The 19,176-nt window shown below is 45.5% G+C and overlaps 1 protein-coding gene across 4 annotated transcripts; it reads right to left on the bottom strand.

The window, feature by feature from the left end:
- Positions 1-72: 72 nt before the first annotated feature.
- VSTM5 (V-set and transmembrane domain containing 5) lies at positions 73-18,599 on the bottom strand. 4 transcript variants are annotated; one of them, XM_044442314.1, is made up of 5 exons: positions 17,446-18,599; positions 13,974-14,713; positions 5,035-5,367; positions 4,499-4,636; positions 73-1,395 (listed from the first exon to the last, which is right to left on the bottom strand). In XM_044442314.1, exons 2-5 carry the CDS (start codon positions 14,062-14,064, stop codon positions 1,352-1,354), a joined length of 606 nt encoding a protein of 201 aa, XP_044298249.1. In that variant the 5' UTR covers positions 14,065-14,713; positions 17,446-18,599; the 3' UTR covers positions 73-1,351. The 4 variants fall into 4 exon arrangements, with proteins under 4 accessions (XP_044298249.1, XP_044298248.1, XP_044298246.1 ...); XM_044442313.1 differs by lacking the exon at positions 17,446-18,599 and having other exon boundaries at positions 13,974-14,780; XM_044442311.1 differs by lacking the exons at positions 13,974-14,713; positions 17,446-18,599 and having other exon boundaries at positions 5,035-6,428.
- Positions 18,600-19,176: the final 577 nt, after the last annotated feature.

The following is a 19,176-nucleotide window of genomic DNA, read 5'->3' as shown; positions in this document are numbered from 1 at the left end:
AAAGGATACCAGGTTTGTAGCCCCATTTTACACAAGAGATTGCCTAAATTGCTTTATCTGCTTCCTTGTAGAGTATGCTCACATTAAGGGGTATGCAGAAGTCTACAGGAATGTATCTGGCCTTGAAATAGTTCTTCACTACGGCTATGCTTATTTTGGGGTGCTTAGGGATCCCCACAACGCCACAATGGTGGTGTTTTATTGAAATGTCACTGAATAGCTTTGCACTGTGTTTATACATATACCACTTGGATCATAGCCAAATGCCTGTTGACACTGAATTTAGGAACAAGTGCCATAACTTGTATGGAATTGGGCAGCATGAAATACCCTAATTTTAAAATGAGAGCATTGATGCTGTCAAATGGTTCTAGCACCACATTTTCTTAATAATTATCAAAAGACTTTAAAAGTTCCTTTGCCAGTTTCAGCATTCAGTAGCACCCACACCTAAGGACAGTTTGAGCATCACTGCCACTAGTGCAGAATATTTTACAAATTCATAGACTGCTGCCTCATGCTACCACAATTCAAAGTTACATAGATTTAGGAGATAGCATGTAAAAGGTTGATTCAAGCCATGACCACAATACTGGATTGTAGTTCCCAGGCTAGAAACTCTGCCATGAAGTGACATGCCACTCTCGGACTGACCCTCCCTCACAAGATTGTCGCAAGAATAAAATGCGATTGCCCCAACAGCTGTTGCCTTGACTGCTGTAGAAAAAGGGGAATACAAATGCGGGAAATAAAGAGTGTTCATTTTGTTACTGACCAATGTCAGGGGGCTAATGAGCACACATGAACTAATAGGAACAATTCCAAACAAACCAGCAGTTTGGAGAAGGGTGCAGGGTCATGACCGGTCGCCAGATGCCCATTAACTGTTTAATGTATTTGAAAAAGGTCGAAAGTTCCCACTTTTTTCCAGTGCAGTGATTCCTTCTGCTACCCATATGCGTCAAAATCTAGCTGGGGAGCGTAGGGAGTTGCAGAGCATTTTCTGTCTAAGATGGTAAATCTTTGTGCCTTTACCATCATGCAATCTTTGACATTATCAGTGCAAAGTTAGGTATCTTAAGAACATACAGAGTAAACAACAGAAGCATTCTGTCCTCTTGGAACATGCCCATTTTAAATGGGGCTACTGCAGTGATGGCATTTCTCATGGCCTTTTGTTACTTGGCTGTCTTTTCAATTGAGTGTTGTTATCTCTTCTACATAGAAGGCATTGTGCAGGCAAAGAAATTGCAAAATATTTGATGTGCCTGATGATCCGGCTCCGCTCTTGTACTCTCATTCCCTCTTGAGGTAGATAATCAACTGCTGCCTTTTTTACAGTAGTTCTTGGCTAACATCCCATCATTTGCAGCTCTGTCTCTTCTGTGGTGCTTTCTGGAAGTGAACAGAGAACACTGTTGATTTAAGAGCAGAACAATTGGAAAGGAAATATTCCAAAATGAAATCATAGTATGAGCCAACAGTGCAGGTCCCTTAAATGTGGTAGCAAACCACCAAGCATAATTTAATGAGGACATGTGGTGGCATATTCTCCTAGGCAGGGCTGTTTTACTCAGGACTGTGCACTAATTAACCCAGATTGTATTCTGAGAATTAAGATTGCACTTTCAACCCTATGAATGCCACCTGAAGCATGATCAATGTTTTCACTGGAAGCAGAGCTGCTCACAATTCTGCACAAACACAGACACAGAGAGATCTCGGTCGTATGTGCAATGTTTCTGCAGTACAGTGGAAGACACCCAAGCCTGGTTGTATGGTTAGCTGTCTTAGAAATCCTACCACCTTTTGCTTGCCCTGTTAAAGGGTCCAGGAGCCTACAAATGTTTCAGTTGTTGAGGGGGGAAGTTCAATCATGAAATGTGGAAAATCAGTTTTCACTGATTGGCGTCAATTCCTCAGACTTTCAGGCAGGGGTCTTTCATTCCCAGATCTTTCTAAGGATGCCAAGGGCTGGAGGTATGCTGAATCCATGACCGAAAAGGGGCACCATTTTGCATAGGCTAATCTATATGCGTAGCCAATGTTGAAATGACTATAATTAAAACAGTCATTTCACCCTAGCAAGGAGGAGCATGACCAGCTCAACCCTGGGGTATGTTTGTCTGTTGTTTAGGAGCTGGTTCTTGATGGACAAGGTCAAGGCCTCCTATCTCCCTTCTTAGCATTCTTTGATTTCAAACCAGATTTTGCCGTGACAGCTTTTCAATTAAAGGATAGATCTATGACAGCCCCTCAATTAGAGGACTGTATTTTGTAAAGTCAGACACATGAACTCCTGCAAAATGTATTTTCCTACAAAGCTACAGCTGCTTGCCAAGAGCACAGTTTTAAGGGAAAGGAAAATGAGACCCAAGGAAAGGAGAGGATGGCTCCAGATGGAAGGTTTTCAAATTGTGTAGCCCTGGGTAAGCTCGCATACGTAACTATCAATGGTGCAAAAAAAGGGAACTGCTTGTGTTGAGGAGAACCAACTCTGACTTGATTCTCATGGAGCAAGGTAAACCTGTCTCTGGGGTTTACCCCTTGAATCTGCAGGTCAGAGCTGGAATAACAGAATGTTCCCTGTCCCCAGCATCAGGAGACTGAACTGGGAGTAATACCTTGGGCCTCTCCTTGGGTGCCTCCAACCTCATGCTTTCCAGATGTGTTCACTACTACAACTCCCAGTATCCCTCAGGGTAAGGAAGGCTGCTCCAAACTCTATGGAAAGGACTGTTGCAAAATGTCTAATTTGCTTAATATCTCTGGAACATGTTTTTTCTTCCTTCCTTCCTTCATGGCAGGTGTTCTCGATTGCTACTGTGATTGCTAACGTAAAGTAACCCCCAGTGTTTGTCTATTTCTTTGTATGCCTGAAACCTCCCAAAGGATGTCAGGCAGAACCGTGCAGTTTGCAAACAAGGTGGGGAGGAAAGAAAGTAACAGAGAATGCAAAAGGTTTCTTTATCAGCTTCTTTCCCCTGGCTTATGTTCAAGCCAGACATTTGTCAAACAAGCTCCTTCCAGGGGCTCTTTTCCACATGGATTCCCCTGCTGAGCAGCACCTGCTTAGCATAGATACAAATGTGGCATGCTTGGTTTGTCCAGGGCACTGGCCTGTTGAGTAACCCAGCCTAGACCTGCATGAACTGAGGACGCATTCTTAAACCACCCTCCATAGTGTTACGGAGCTGCTTCTTTGGTGGGCCCCAGCAGTTGCTCCATCTTGCTACCAGACTCTTGGTCCGGCCATCAGGAAGAGAAAAAGACTGACATCCAGCTCCCTGTTCTGCTGGCTTTCCGCATTGCACCTGGCCACACAGCAGCTTTCGTTAAGTGGGCTGCAGTTAGAAGCGAAAGCGTCTAAGAAAGGCGTTCAGTATGGTATCTGGTGATGTTTGGGACCTGTCAAAGATGTCTCCATGTCAGTCCTCAGCTCTTAAAATGGAAAGGGCAATGACCTATCCTAAAGCACTCCTAGAAAAGTGTATAGAAAAGAAGTAATAAGCATTATATAAAGTAAAATCGTGTATGGACTTGAACTTTCTCAAGGCATTTGGAATATGGTCAGCTTGAACAAAAATTCCTTAAAATGCATGAAAATCCTCGGTTTGTATTATTAAATTTATATCCTGCCCTTTTCCTCTTTCAAGGAACCCAAGGCATACATGGGTTCTTCTCTCTGTTTTATCCTCACAACAACCCTGTGAGGTAGGTTAGTGACAGTCATCCAGCCAGTGACAGGATCAAAGTCTGCCAGTGCACTTCATGACTGAATGGAGAATAGCACCTGGATTGCCCAAGTACCAGACTCTGTATCATGACACCACACCTACCTTCATCACAGCTGAAATTCCACAATTTCACAGATAAAAACAGGGATAGCCATGTCCTGTTATGCCAGATGCTGCTACTCTGTCCCCCCACAGACACCCACCCAAAGACCCTGCTCTAGCCTGCCACAACCTGGCCTCTCTCAGATGTTTTGTGTTCAACACCCATCATCCCCAGCGAGTTGAATGGCCATTGGTTGATGGATTTGTTCTACACACCTGGTGTGCAGCAGGCCAAATTAGATATTCGTGTGATTGTTTTATAGTAGGTTCATAGTCAAAATAAATTCCTCCAGCTGCCATGCAAGGTAAGGAGACAGCAAATGGTCTTCGAGCAGCCATAGGCCTAAATTTATGTGCATGCACATGAAAGACAAGATGCTTCTATGGCCCGCTGCAGAGTGATTTAACCTGGAGAGGAACCTTCCCCAACCTGACCTGCCCAACTATGTAGTCATACTTGCTGGGGATTGTGGGAGTTGTACACCCCTGGGCAACACCGAGTTGAGGAAAGCTGCTGTTGTGGACTGTAGCTGTTGGGCTTCTTCAGGATTCAGCTCACTCCCCACAGTATCGACAGCAGCATCTTAAGAAGTGATGGGTAGGCAGAGTAAACAAAATGGAACAAACAGAAGAAGCCGGACCGGCCCAGGTAAGTTTACCTCTAAGCTGCCGTTGCTCATTCTGAATCAAGTATATGGACTTATTGCACAACCACATGAAGCAGACCAGGATGGCAGACACTGCTGTGAGGAAGGTGAAAAAGACAGCAACGAAATGCAAGTCTTCGTAGAGAATTTCTGGGGAGGGAAATAGACCCGGAACACATGGTGAAGGAAGTTGACCACAGATCATTTGTCCTAAGAGTTTGCTGAACAAGTGAGCACAGCTAATCCAGTTCGATCTTGGTTCCTGCAAGCAGTCGGTGCCAGATTCACCCCCCTGCCCCCCACTTTTGTCCCTCCTGACTTCTGCAGGGCTTCATATGCAAGACATGTGGCATAGCCCTCCTGCAGTGGCAGAAAAAATACGCATATGTGCTTATTCTAAGACATGTATACCCTGCTTTCTCCTAAGACTGGCTCTTCCAACCTGGTGCCCTCCAGATATCTTGGGCCACAAATCCCATCATCCCTGCTAAAGAGGACATCATGGCCAGCTGGCCCGAGACAAAATAGCAAATCCTCTCATTTCATACCATAAACATTCAATAGGATGGTGCCATAGATGGTGTTTCCGAACTCGTCCCTCACCGTGACTAAGTAATAACCGGAATCTGTCATCTCCACTTGCAGCAGCTGAAGAGAGCCATTCTCGTAAGTGTTGACGCGGTTCTCATAACTGAGGGATATGTTGGTGTAACTGCCCGGCTTCCACTCGGCTATTTTAGTCGTGCCCCTGGGCGAAGTGTGCTTCCACTCGATGACCGGGGGATTCCTGGCGGTATGGGCCACCGACAGCAAAATGTCTCTATTCACGGTGGTGTTTAGGTTGGGTTGTGACACTAGCAAAGATGCTTCTCCTCCTTGGGCTGCAAAAAAACCAAAGGAAAGTGTTATTGTGAAAAGGAGGGGTACCTTCCCTTTCTGGCAAGAACTCATTCCCTTGCGTTTAATTCTTCTGAGGCTGCATGGTGGAGGCAGTGAATGAGGCCAGTGCCAACGGATGGTGGATCCGTCCTTTTTTCTATCTTCTCCAGACATTTCTCTCTCCCTCTCTTTCTTCCCACCCACAGGGCTCCCAGGGAGGCGACAGGTCCCTCTTGTTAGAAGTCCCAACTGATTGCACATGGAGAGGTTTTGAAATCAGTGTTAAATTAAGCCGAGGGCCACACAGGACTGCTGGCTGCAGGTTGCCGATGCCTGTGTAAAAACACGCTTCGTTCTTCAATCCTGGAGCAGCCTTATCTACAATGAGCATTCCTGCCCCTTGTGTTCAAAGGCTAGCTACAGAAATCTCCTTCAGCTCAGTGACCTCCAAATGGCACAGAGAGGTGGGAATTGTAGTCCACCACATCTGAAGGGTAACTTCAGAGCCAGAGCTGTTCTATGCGATGTCACACCCAAGTCCTTGGATGATCTGGGTTTCAATTCCAATGAGGAGATGAAGAGGAGGAAATAGAGACAGCCTGAATTTGGGCAATGAAGCTGTTCGAGAGTTTGAAACTTGCTGTCAAGGAACAGGTGGGATATGGCAGGACTAGCAGATGGCATCCCTGGGCAGTTTCCAGGGCCCCAGCAGGATCTTCTATCACTGATTTCCATGTGTCCTTCCTATTTTGCCATGTCTCTCACCAACCTTGGAAGCGGCCTGCCATTTCAAAGTATCTTCTTCACCTTTTATCAGCCAAGAGCAATTTACCAGCCAGAACTCTATCTGGGCAGACAGAACCTGGCAATGGTTATTCATGCACTGGTAACCTCTTCTCTAGATTATTGCAATGCTTTCTATGTGGGGCTTCCCTTGAAGACAGTCCAGAAACTCCAGTAGGTCCAGAATGGGGCTGCTGACCAGGACTGGCAGATAGGACCATAATAAACCTCAGTTCTCTACTACCTTCATTGGTTACTAATTGAACTCTGGGCCCAATTCAAGGTGTTAACACTTGTGTTTAAAGCCTCAAACAGCTTGGGGCCAGGGTATCTAAAGGAGCACCTCTTCCCACATTTACCTACTCAGCCCCTTTGGTCATCAGCCATCTGAAGTAGCCCCCTCCACAGGAAATAAGGAGGGAGCCTACGGGCCGAAGGGCTTTCATGGTGGTGGCACCCCGTCTTTGAAACCAGTTCCCCAAAAAGGTTCACATGGCATGTTCTTTGCATTCTTTTGGGCACCAGGCAAAGACCTTATTATTTCCCCGATACTTTAATTGTTAGAATGATTTTAACAGTTTTCATATTTTATATCTGGTTGTTGTTGTGTGTCTCATGTTGGTTTTGTATAATCGGTGGTTCTGCAAAGTGGCCTGCCTTTGCTTATGGATCGTTAGATGTGTTGTTAATTTTAGTTGCATTTTACCGTACATTTTTAAACTTTGTAAATAAAGTTTGCAAATAAAGTTTACAAACACAATAAATAGATAAGGCTCCACAATGTCCTGGAGCATTCCAGATCGCCGCATGAGAATGCTCCGAGGCACTGTGGGAACTGTCAGGCAGCTCCACAAATCCATATGCTGTGGCCAGAGAAGCCTGCTAGCTGTTTTGCTCAGCCCGCACCCCACCCCATATCTGGAGCCGGCCCTGGCTTGAATGGAACTCCTACAGCTATTTTATAGCCATTCTTGTCTCCTTATTCATACATTCATGCACTGCCGGCTTCATGTTTCTATATCTGAAGCACTGACCGACAGTATTTTTTTCTAAATTCACATCTGCACATATAAATTAGGATAAGCAATTTTTGTGCAGCCCTGGGTTCTCTTGTGCCCACTTTTTCCAGGCAATGCATTCCTCTTTTTCAGAATGTTCAGGTTGCTAACCTAAAGTGGAGTTGTCCACTCCTGGGATAATGCATCTCTTTCTGCTCTTTGCTAAATATTTGCCAAGAAAGCAATACAGCCGGCATAGTCTCCAGTGCTACTTTAATAGGAGGTGAATCCCTAAGCCAGTTTGGATTTTCCCATGCACCACCTTCAGCTCCTTTATGACCTTAGACCTCCCTATTTCATTCTCCGGGTGTACATACGTTTCCTAACTGCTTTGCATCTACTTGATAGCTTATCAGTTTGTGACTAGTAAACATACCTATAGTTTTTGTCATAGCAGCTCCCTTGAAAGTACTATACATTCCTTCACAAGATTTCCTGCCCCAGCTCGTGCGCTTACCTTCATCAGATGCAGGGGAAGCTGGAGAGTCCTTGGTCCACGGCGCTCCATGGTGACGAAGCTATTCTGGGGATACGGTTCATCACCATGGATAGTTTCTAAGAAACCCCACGGACGGACAAGTCACGAGCCTCCCCCACCTAATTGGAAGGGCATTAATGCTGCTTGTGAGAGGAGACTAATGCTGGCTAATGAGTAGTGTCTTTGTAGTATCCACCCATCTGGAACAAGGGTTTGACCAACTTTCAGCCCAAGGAGTTGGGGTCCTCCAAGTCCCATGATTCCTCACCATTAACTATGCCAGTTAGGGCTAATATGAGTTGTAGAAGAGAATACCTGGTGTCTGAATTGACAGAGGACAGTCCTCTGTTTGAAGGGCTGTCAAGGTGTGTCCTCTGTTTAAAGGGCTGTCCAATCCAAGTCAAGTAAAAAGACAAAGAGCCATAAGCAACCATTAAAAGGTTTCTTGAGGTTGCCCATCAACAGTTACCATCTGGTCAGCCGGCTGAGCGGGCACAAAGGTTACCTGCTCACACTCTTCCTGGTACAAGTCAAACACTCTAACCACTAAACTGCACTTCCTAGTGTGCTGAAAGCTGAATAAGGTACATTCTGGTAGGTGCAGAAGACCACAACTGTATGAGCTGATGACCACCATGTGCTGGCTTTTTCCTAGCACATTGTCTCCGTCCCCATCCCCACAATGCTTTGTGAACATGCGCAGACTTCCACTACATTTGCTTTTCCCCCTGTGAGTTATTTCTAACAGAATTCATTCGAACTCCGATTTTTCAGGAGACACGAACAGAGGACAGATGGAGCAAAGAGACCAATCTAGAACCTGGGGGTGGCTTTTTTCATAGCAGTGGACCTGCAGTGTCTATGGGAAAAGAAAGGAGATGCTACATTTGATGTGGTAACATCAGCAGAAGGGCTGTCAATCAGTGCTTTAGCATGCAAATCAATGAAGCTGAGGTAACTCAGCAGAAAATGAGCAGCGGAGGCAAAAATGCATGTGGGTCCATCAGATGTAGAGTGCCTGTGCACCCTACTTTAAGGAGGGCAGTCCTCTGTTTGAAAGGCTGACCAACCCATGTTAGGTTTTGAAAAAGAACCATAAGAGAGGAGAACTTTGAACAGGTATCATACAGTCCGAAGACACACAGCTCAGTTCATCGATCTTTTTCCCAGCTATGGTGAAAGTATATTACATCTATATTAACATGTTTGCTCAATTTGCAACCTGTTGTTTGAATTTTTCTGCCGGGCCACAACAGGTGCCTACCCTTCCTGCAAGGAAAGGGGAGGCTGTCTTTTCCTCTTTACCATTCCATACAGTCCAAAGTGCCTGATCTGATCCTACCTAACCTCAGAAGCTAGGTGAGGTCAGGCCTGGTTAGTATTTGGCTGGGAGTCTTGAGTCCTGCACTGAGCCAGGAGGTTGGACCCAATCCCCCCCCCCCCCCTCCAATGGTATGATTCTATTCTATTGCCTCTCACTCTGACTCAGAGATGGTGAGGACAAGAGAAGCAGATGCTGCAGCCTCTTTGTTCCCTGGAGAAGGCAGAGCCATGGCCACTGATCCCAATGGGAGTGAGAAGGTACCCGCACTGAGGAAAGGGCCATGGAGACTGCCTTGCTCAGAAGCCCTGAGAAAGGACAGTCCTTCGCCGTGCCCCAACGCTGGTGCACAGGTAGTTGATGAGACAAGGAAAAGGGCTGCACCAAACCTTGCCATTCCTTGCTCTGCAGGGCTGGGTTGGTGCTCTTTTTGACAGCATCTCTTCACTTAGACAGCTATTATATTTGATTCTTTTGTTTTATCTGCTGCAACTGTCTGAATGTATGAAATTGCTCCCCTCTCTGGTTTAGGGGCATTACTGTAATTTAATTGCTGGTTTTAGATGTGCAAAGGCACAGAAGGAAGGGATATAAATAAAGCGAACAACAAGTTAAAAGAGTGTGCCATTGCTCTTGAAGAACAGCATCTGCTGCGACTCCCACACAGCATGTGCGCTGAACTCCACAGGAAGAATTCAGAGCAAACAGTGCACTGCCATATGGGAAGCAATAGATACAAATAGCTTTCATCCTGCAAGCCCCGGGCCATTTGGTTTCCATGCCTGTCATTCACCGCTGCTTTGAAGGAAATGGGGAAATCACAAGCTTTGGGTGCTGTAATGAGATGGGTGGGTTCATCAGGATCCATTACAGCCCAATCTGATTGTAAAAGAGCCAGGATTAAGGGAAGGCCAAAACGAGTTGAGCAAGTTTAGCCTGGCAGATCTCGCTTGGGTTCAGGATACCTTCTCCGCCCTGCCTCCTTCCCTTTCCTGCTATAAATTGGGCTGGCTGTGGCTGCTGGGAATTGTGGTCCAAACCTGGGTTGTGAACATCTAAAGAATGTGTTGATATAGTCCATGTCGTGCGTGGGGCCATTTCACTAATGGCAGCTCATGTTAGAATGGAGCCAGATCAGGCCAGGGAACAAATGAGTAAAAGGGAGGTTTGGAGACAACTTTAGGGTGCAAGACCCCCTGCAAAACAAATGGGGGAAGGGGATCCATTGGAATGTTACATCTATGACCCCCCCCCCCATGCTCAGCCTGGATATAAGCCACATAATGCATAAACCTCTATTTATGTGCAAATAAAGAGATGCTATTATAGAAGATAGAAACAGAGCAAGTCAGAAGGGGCCTCCTGGGCCACCTAGTCTGACCCCCCAGCTCCAGCAGGCTCCACTCATGACATGCCTACCATGTGCATGTCCAGCCTAAGTAATACTTATATACCACTTATGCTAAGTGGTATATAAATATTATTGCTACAGTAATATTGCAGAAACCCCATAAGCTGCCAATGACCTTGGTTGAAGGTAACCAAACCCCAGAGCAGCTTGTCCAACATGATGCCCTCCTGATGGTTTGGTCTTTAATTCCCATCAGCACAGGGATAGTGTTTGGGAATCCTGGAAGTTTATTTATTTAATTTATTTATTAAAACATTTTTATGCCGCCCCATTCACCGAAGCCTCGGGGCAGCTTACAACAATAAATAAAACCAATAAGTTAAAATATACATATAAAATAATCATAATAATTTAAAACACACATTATAAAATAAGCCGCCCTGGCCAGATAAAATTCAGTGGTATTAACATTTAAAATGTTGCTTAAATAAAAAGGTCTTTGCCTGGCGCCGAAAAACAAATAACGATGGCGCCAGGCGGACCTCTCTGGGGAGCGCATTCCATAGATGGGGCGCCACTGCTGAGAAAGCCCTCCTCCGAGTAGCCACCCTCCTAATTTCTCTCACGGAGGGCTCCCGGAGAAGGGCCTCTCCCGCCGATCTCAGGGGGCGACTGGGCATATATGGATTGTATAGTCCCAAGCCACTGGAGAGTCCCACATTGGGGAAGTCTACCCTAGAATAAGTGCTGGAACCTCCAAAACCTCACCACCTTGACAACTGGCATACACTTACCACCACCATGTCCATAGCTAAGACTGCAAGTGTGTTCTGGTTTCAGGGTTTTTTACTCCTTTCTTGGCTCTCCAAGTAAAGATGCCAACTTTAAAAAAAGCCCTAGGGCTCACAAATACCTCACACTGAGCTCCATGCAATAAAAGCAGAGCTGAGGACAAGTGCCAAGTGGTGTTCTTTTTCATGGTGGGCTCAAATATCATTTTTAAGCAATAAAGCCGTCATTTCATCTGGCCTGGCATGTAGCCCAGCCCAGCAACTCCTACGGCAAAGATGGAGGGTTTGGAGAGCCAAGAAGCTGAGAAGAGGATGGAACAAGAATACAATTAGTTGCCACTCAGCATTTTCCTGGGCTCCAAGATCACCACAGATGGTGCTGCAGCCAAGAAATTAAAAGACGCTTGCTCCTGGGGAGGAAAGCTATGGCAAATCTCGATTGTGTACTAAGAAGCAGAGACATCACCCTGCCAATAAAAGTGCATATAGTCAAGGCTATGGTTTTCCCAGTTGCAATGTATGGCTGTGAAAGCTGGACCATAAGGAAGGCTGAGCACCGAAGAATTGAGGCCTTTGAATTGAGGTGCTGGAGGAGAGTCCCTTGGACCACAAGGCAATCAAACCAGTCAGCCCTAGAGGAGATCAACCCTGACTGCTCCTTAGAAGGCCAGATCCTGAAGATGAAACTCAAATACTTTGGGCACCTAATGAGAAGGAAGAAGAGCCTGATGCTGGGAACAATAGATGGCAAAAGAAGAAGGGGACAGCAGAGGATGAGGTGGCTGGATGGAGTCACTGAAGCAGTTGGTGTGAGCTTGAGTGGACTCTGGGGGATGGTGGAGGGCAGGAAGGCCCGGAGGAATGTTGTCCATGGGGTCGCGATGAGTCGGACACAACTTTGCAACTAACAACAGCAACAACAGCATCACCACCCCCAGCAGTGTTCCTGCTAGCCTTAAAGACGGACTCGCACCTTCTAAGGGTTGGGGAGCTGCGTTCATAGCCCAGGAGACACATTTAGCTCCTACCAATGAGGGCAGACACAACTGCTGGAATCAAAGCAAAGGGAAATCTGCCTTGTTCCCTGCAGAATTGTATTCCCAACAGCCCATTCTACAGAAGCTCTGTGCCCTGGTTCTCCACAAAATTGATGGGATTTTGGTTGGGGTGGCAATGGAAACTGGGGAGGGGGGTGCAACGGAGGGGGACTGTATGTATGGCCTTGAATGTGGGTCCCGCCCTCTGTTCTAAGAGCTGCTTTCTCCTTGAATGTCTTTAGAAAAATATAATGTGTAAAGTTTGGGTTGTGTCATCTCAAAACTGGTATCTCATTTAGAGCTATGGTAGAGGTGATGGGGAAATCTGCAGAAAAAGATTATTAAAATGCTTAAGGAATTTGGAGTGACTCCTCAAAGTTCACAGTATTGGGGAGTTTTGGTTTCGTTTCGTTTTAGTTCAGGAAGAACAATCATGCCTATGACATGGTGAGGTGGACAGAAACATGAAAGAAACTTGGAAATATTATGAATGATGCATAAAAATATTGCTCCCTCTCAAACACTTGAGGTCACCCTGATACTTTGGTAGCAAACAAGCAAAATAGATTTCTTCACATGGTACATGGTTAACCTCTGGAACTCTTTGCCACATGAAATGATAATAGCCATTGGCATAATTGTCTTCAAACACATCGATGAAGAATGACAAGCATAGCACATGCTCCCTAAATGTCTTGCCCTCCAGGTATTTGGGGCTATGTTTCCCATCATCTGTGCCAATGTTGCTAGGCACCTAAGAGATTTGAAGCTCAGGGCTATAGGTCATGAATCTGCATAAAAATGGCTTATGCTAATTTACATACACACACAATAGCTGGGATGTATTTCAGGTGCACCAAAGGGAATGTCAGATCATAAATTTCTCATCAAAACTGCCTCAAGTAAATGAAGACTTCAGCTAAATTACAGCCCCACACTGAGATCATCCCAAGATGCCTCTGATTCTGTATCTTAGGGTTATGTTAATATTAGTGAAATTGCTTAGCTTGATGTAGTGACAGTGTATTGATATGCATTCTTTTGGTCTCGCTGTCCCTGTGTTTTGAACTGCCCTAGACACATAGTGTGGAAAAGCACTATACAAATTGAAAGCAGTGGGAAGGCTCTCCAGTGGTGTGGAAAAATGCAAAAAAAGGGGGGGAGGGGTTAAGAGAGAGCAAGGAATTGTTCACACACCCTTTCACACACATGGCAAATTTTGCAGAAAATGGGGTTTTAAAAATGTGACCAAGCGCTCATCCAAAAGCAAGCCAGGAGTTAATCAGTGGGTCATCCCCCAATTAATTATCCCAGTTTCCACCAAACTCCTGCTCCAAACTGCTCCTGGTTGTCTCTGGCTGAAAGCCCTTGATCTGAACTGGCACGGCTGTTCTTATTATGCCAGGCAGAAATTCCACAGGAGCTGTTTCCCCATCTCTGCATTGCTTACCACATGGGGAGAGCAACGTCTGTCGCACATCTGACTGCAGTGTGTTTGCTTAACAGGCAGAGGAGACTTTTACAAAAGTGGTCGGGAGTGAATAGGTGGCAGCTCCGTTGAGGTGGGAGCGGCGCAAACAGGATGGCACACCCTGAGTCGAAAGAGGAAGGAGGCGGCGGAAGCCAATGCGCTGGACCTTGGCTTCCCAGAGCTGAGGCAAACCTCTCCAGAAAACCCACGGTTGCAGCAGTGCTAGCAAGCCCTCAGCAGCCCTCCCAAGCCCAGAAAAGAGCCAAACAAAGCCGAGTTCCAGGCAAGAAGGAATGCACGCGGTCCACAGGCACTTACTTTGGAAAGCCCACCCGGCAGCCAGGCAGAGGGTGACAATCTCCAGCCGAACACCTCGTCTGCAGCCCTGCAGATAGTGGAGTGGCCTCATCAGAAAGGAAGAACCGCTTGCTGGCCCTCATTTAATGAAGCACCTGGAGCGGCCACATATCAGAGCCCACCTTGGAAGGGGCAGGAATCTTGCAGCCGTAATCAGTTGGACTCCAGAGGATGGCGTTAGCTGGTTTCCGGACACATATTAGGCGTCCTTCCCTGAGAATCCACGATAATGTGAAGGAGAGGCTGGCCTGCTGCCTCAGCTCACGCCCTCAGAACCTTCTGATATTGATTTAGGATAAAACTGGCTGGCTGGAGGAAGGCAGGCAGGCTGGCTGGCAGCAGCCACAAAAGCAGAGCCTGCTGGGCGGGGGAACAGTGTCATATTCATTCCAGGCAGGAAACAAGCCACCCAGCCGGCCCTGCAGCATGACGTGCTGGTCGTAACACCGTTTCTGTTCCGTCTGTTACGCCAGGCAGAGCAAGATGTGCAGGCAGTGGCTCTCTGAATGAAGTGGATCTCCTGCCACAGTTTCTGGTTCCTGATGGCTCAGAGATTGCAACAAGCAGGCATGTGCACGTAAGAGTATACGAAGCTGCCCTTGTGCGGTGTCGCCCAGCACTGTCAACACAGACTGGCCATGCGCCATTTTGATGCTCATTCACCCGGTCTGGAGGGATCGCTTTGCAACTCCGCACAGTCCCTGTTGGATTTAAGTACCCTAAATAGTTTGGTGTCAGCAGTAAACTTGGCCACTTCACTGCTTATTCCTAATTCCAGATCATTGATGAATCGGTTGAAAAACAGTGGTCCTACACAGGACCCTGTGGGACCCCACTGGGTACATCTCTGCATTGGGAGAAATTGCTGTTTAGTCTCTCACTCTGCTTTCTATTCTTTACCCAATTACTGATCCATAAGACAGACCCTTCTTTTATTCTATGACTGCTAAGTTTCCTCGGGAACCTTCAGTGATGAACTTTGTCAAAACTATTTGGAACTCCAAGTAAACAAATGTTTACTCTGTGGTTAGTGTGACACGGTTTGCCCTTGCAGAATCCATTTTGATTCCTTTTCAACGGGACTTGTCCCTCTGTGTGCTTATTGATTCCATCTTTAATAACACTTGCAAGAAATTTATCCAGAACAAGCATTAAGCTAACTGGCCTGTAATTCCCCAGAACCCACTGGATCCCTTTTTAAGAATTGGTGCTACACTGGCCATTCTCAAATCCTCTTGTACAGAGGCTGATCTTAGGGGCATACTAAATATCTGAAAAGAATGCCAGCAATTTCATGTTTCAGTTCTTTAAGAATGCTACAATGGATACCATCTAGGCAGGGTAATTTACCAACTTCAGTAAGGTTGAAATTTTATCTTTTGTCTCTACTATGTACTTTAATTCTTCCAACTCCCTTCCAGAATGCAGAACTGTTCTGAAATGGAATTTGGCCTTCAGGCTGAAACCCTTGCGTCAGTGCAGGGAGGTGGCTTCAAGGTCAATGGGCTGGTTTATCCACTCTGGCCTGGAGTCAGACTTTTGAAGGAGCTATCCGCAGTGCTGAACCATAGCCACAAAATTGGGTCCAGAACTATGGACAGCTCCTTAAAAGTTCAAACTAAAAGCCAGAGTGGAAACACAACCACACCAGGATTAGAGCCACCAGCTACTGCTTCCTGATATAATGGATGCAGAAAGATTTCAGTGGTTCCCTTCCTCAGTGGAGACATCAGGGTGGGAGGTGTCTTCTTAGCCTACCGATTTTACAGACAACAGAAATATTAATGCACATTGTCAAATCCAACTCTGGGAGGGACCTGCCTACTTTTCCAACACCGTTGCATGTATATATGTTCCTAAAGTTATCTGCTGGAGAAGTCACTAAATCAAGATCATAAAGAAGAGTTCTGCTGCTGGAACCATTCAAAAGAACCAGCCCAGGACTCATATCTGCTTTCCAACCTCAGGTAGCGTTTTAATCTGGGAAGCTTACTAAATCCACTCTTCCCACTGTACAAAGTTGGTAATTAAGGCATCGCCTTCATTTTGTCAACCATCCAGAGTGTTTTGGAGATTGGCCAGTGCAGAAATTAAATAAATGAAAATGTAATCCAATGAGATAAATGTCCCTCAGATCTGGGAAGGTAAGTCTGCACTTACCAGCGTATTTCTCTCGCTCACTTTCCACAGGGCACAGCCAAGTATAAAATGGAGATTATATTGTCCAGCATGAGAGTAAGTGGCTTTAATGCAATAACTTAAATGGCAATTCTGTGCACCAGAGTATAGCATGAGAAAAACAAGACTAAATGAAAAAATGGGGAAAGCACCTCAAGGGCAGAGAAACAACGGTTTCTTTCCCACCTCACCCATTGGTTTACCATCCTGCATGATTTATTTTATTTTTCATTTATTTATTTAATTTATTTAAAGTTTTTCTATGCCGTCCCATTACTAAAAGTCTCTAGACGGCTAAGAAGGGTTCTTTGTTCAAAAATTTGCTTGCCATTTTGTGACATTCTGGTTGGTTCTAATAGAGGTACTGATGGACTATGGATTCTGAACCCGTAAAGATTTTTGCTAAATGTCCCTCTGCTGGGTTCCTTAATAGAAAGCTAAAAGAAAAACCTGGCAGCTGAGCCATAGAAAGGCGAGAGGCCAATCAGGGAAAGAGGAATGCATTGCTGGGTAGCAGAGCGGAAATAATTATGCTTGAACACAAGTAAGAATTCATTTGCAAACTTATTCTCTCACAGTGATGGCACAGCTTTGGCGTGTTAATTGCTTCTCAGGTGTTTGCTTGAGAGTACAGTAAAATGAACCCTGAAATGTCTGTTGCGAACTCCTATCAGCCGTGTCAGCTTTTAGATGTCATTGTTCTGACAGAGTCTAACACGGGTGACCATCTAGTCACATTGCGGATACCTTTCAGCTTCTACAGTCTGGGGATGTAGACAAACTGCTTGAAGGACTGAGGCCTAGGACTTGGTCCTTAGATCTTTGATCATCCTAGCTTGAAAAAATCTGCCTTTTCTGCAGTGGCCCCAAACCTCTGGATTGAGTTGCCAGCAAGGATCTATCTAGCCCCAACATTGAAGACTTTTAGGCAGGAACAGAAAACCTAGTTCTTTGGCCTTCCTTGACTGAGTGTTTATTGTTGTTTTTTAGATAATTGTTTCTATGAAACTGTATCAGTCTCTTTCATTGCTGTAAGCCACCACAGAAGGGCCTCTGCCCTGAAAAGCAGCCTAGAAATGTTTTAAATAAAAATGTTAAAATTATTACATTAATCCCTTGCTGAAGGAACTACCCATTTTGGTACTTATGTGCAAAACCCTCAACAACTTGGGACCAGGGTACCTGAGAAGAGGACCTTCTTTCTTTCTTTCTTTCTTTCTTTCTTTCTTTCTTTCTTTCTTTCTTTCTTACCAACCTGCCCAATTGTTGAGGTCATCATTCTCCTGGTAGTCCTCACAGATCCCTGGCCTGATTGGATTCCACCAGGGGGAAAGTCTTCAGTCTGTTGACTTCCATATTTCTATGGAACTCCCATATCAGGCAGATAGACAGACACCAACTCCGTGCTGTCTTCAGTGCCAGCTAGACATTCCTCTTCTGGGAAGCCTTTTGTGCTGAGCAGCTTTGGTCTTAATACCATCTTTTAACAATGTTTTTAATGCATTTTTATTCTTTTGCTTATTTTAACCTCATAGAGTTCACCACTCTGGAATCTGTCTGGATGTGGAGTGGCCCAGAAATGCTGTAACGAAATACATAATGGGCCAAATCAAGAAGCAGCGTTCATAAACAGAATGTGAAGGAAATGTTCAGGTGGGCGCTGCAGTTCCTGATATGACTATAGAGAAAAAGCTTGATGTCACCAACCTAATATGCTGGCATCTGTAAAATATAAATAAAGATTTGCTGTACAACAACCAGACATTTCAACTCTGTGTTTCTGCCTTGTAGGGGGATCCACCTTGAGTGATCAGGACTGTGGTTTTCTGAGTTTCTTTTGAGAAAGGGAGCTGAAGTCATTAATAATGAAACAAAAAATGCATTTACAAATGGAAAATGGCTTTAGCAGGAGCCAGAAAAAGCCTCCTTTCCTGCCATATGGTGCATTAGGGCTTTCAAAAGTTTTGCACAAAGATTGCAGCTTGCTTTCTTGTTTTCTTACTTTCTTCCTTCCTTTTTTACCTCCTCTTCTTTAAAAAAACGTTGTCTCTTGGTTGCAGGCAATTTTAGTATGATAGAGGTTACCTGTTCTTCAGCCTTCTGACTTTAGGGAACCCCTTTCCACATTCATGTGATTGTTGAAGAATCTGCATTTCTTGTAGACTTTCCAGGTTTCACACCCAGTTAAGATAAACTCATAAAAGTTAGATCCATCTGTATATACAGAACTGCCCAACTTCTGGGTCGACTTAGAGCAAGAGTCCCTAAGCTGTTTGGCTTGGTGCGCACATTTGGAATGCTGAAAGAATGTTGTGGGTGCTCTCATAAAATGGCTCATTCATAAAATGGCTGCCATAGTGGGCATGGGTGGTCACAAAAAACCATTCCTCAGAAGGCAAACTACCAGAAAACTATCTTGTCCAAGAACCTAGATACAGAGCAGAGATGGGGAAGCTGAGCTCTAAAACAGAAAACCTTCTGAACCCAGATAAAAATGGCGCTGGAAGGCTGAACCCTGCACGGCCCACATACAAGAACATTTTCCAAGGGTGTTGCTCTTGCATGGGTAACATCACACATACACCAACCCATTGTGTGGACACAAGTTCTCCTTCAGTACGCCTTTGTTTTGCATCCTACATTTCCTATGTTTTTTCTTGTGCTTGCTGTTTCTATGCACTACAAAACCAGTGTGTTCCAGCACTGTGGTACTGCAGCTCTTACTGGTAGTTCTTTAAGCATCCCCACACCTACACATGTCTTCCTCCCCCTCCCCCTCCCCCTCCTCCTCCCCCTCCTCCTCCTCCTCCCCTCATTCCTTTCTGTTTCCTTGTACTGATTCCGGTATAGGCAGGAAAACCCTGCTCTTTTCCGCTCACTCTCTTTGAGTGTCACCCACTGCAATGGTTTCTCAGTGCTGCCATTGCTGAAGAAACAGCAAGGAATGAAAAGAGGGGGAGAACAACATGGTGGGACTGTTGCCCTA

This window comes from Varanus komodoensis, unplaced genomic scaffold (genome assembly GCF_004798865.1).
Source record: "Varanus komodoensis strain SLA01 unplaced genomic scaffold, ASM479886v1 scaffold4, whole genome shotgun sequence".
Lineage (NCBI taxonomy): Eukaryota > Metazoa > Chordata > Lepidosauria > Squamata > Varanidae > Varanus > Varanus komodoensis.
The sequence above is the reverse complement of the archived record's forward strand: the minus strand, read 5'-3'. Positions and strand labels throughout refer to the sequence as shown.

What these genes read in the sequence shown, in the direction of transcription:
- VSTM5 (XM_044442311.1), bottom strand. Translation starts at nt 5,626, where the DNA reads ATGTGCAATCAGTTGGGACTTCTAACAAGAGGGACCTGTCGCCTCCCT. An exon ending in CATCCTATTGAATGTTTATG is followed by an intron (nt 4,637 to 5,034) that starts GTATGAAATGAG and finishes TTCCCTCCCCAG; the next exon opens with AAATTCTCTACGAAGACTTG. An exon ending in TGAGCAACGGCAGCTTAGAG is followed by an intron (nt 1,396 to 4,498) that starts GTAAACTTACCT and finishes GTTCACTTCCAG; the next exon opens with AAAGCACCACAGAAGAGACA.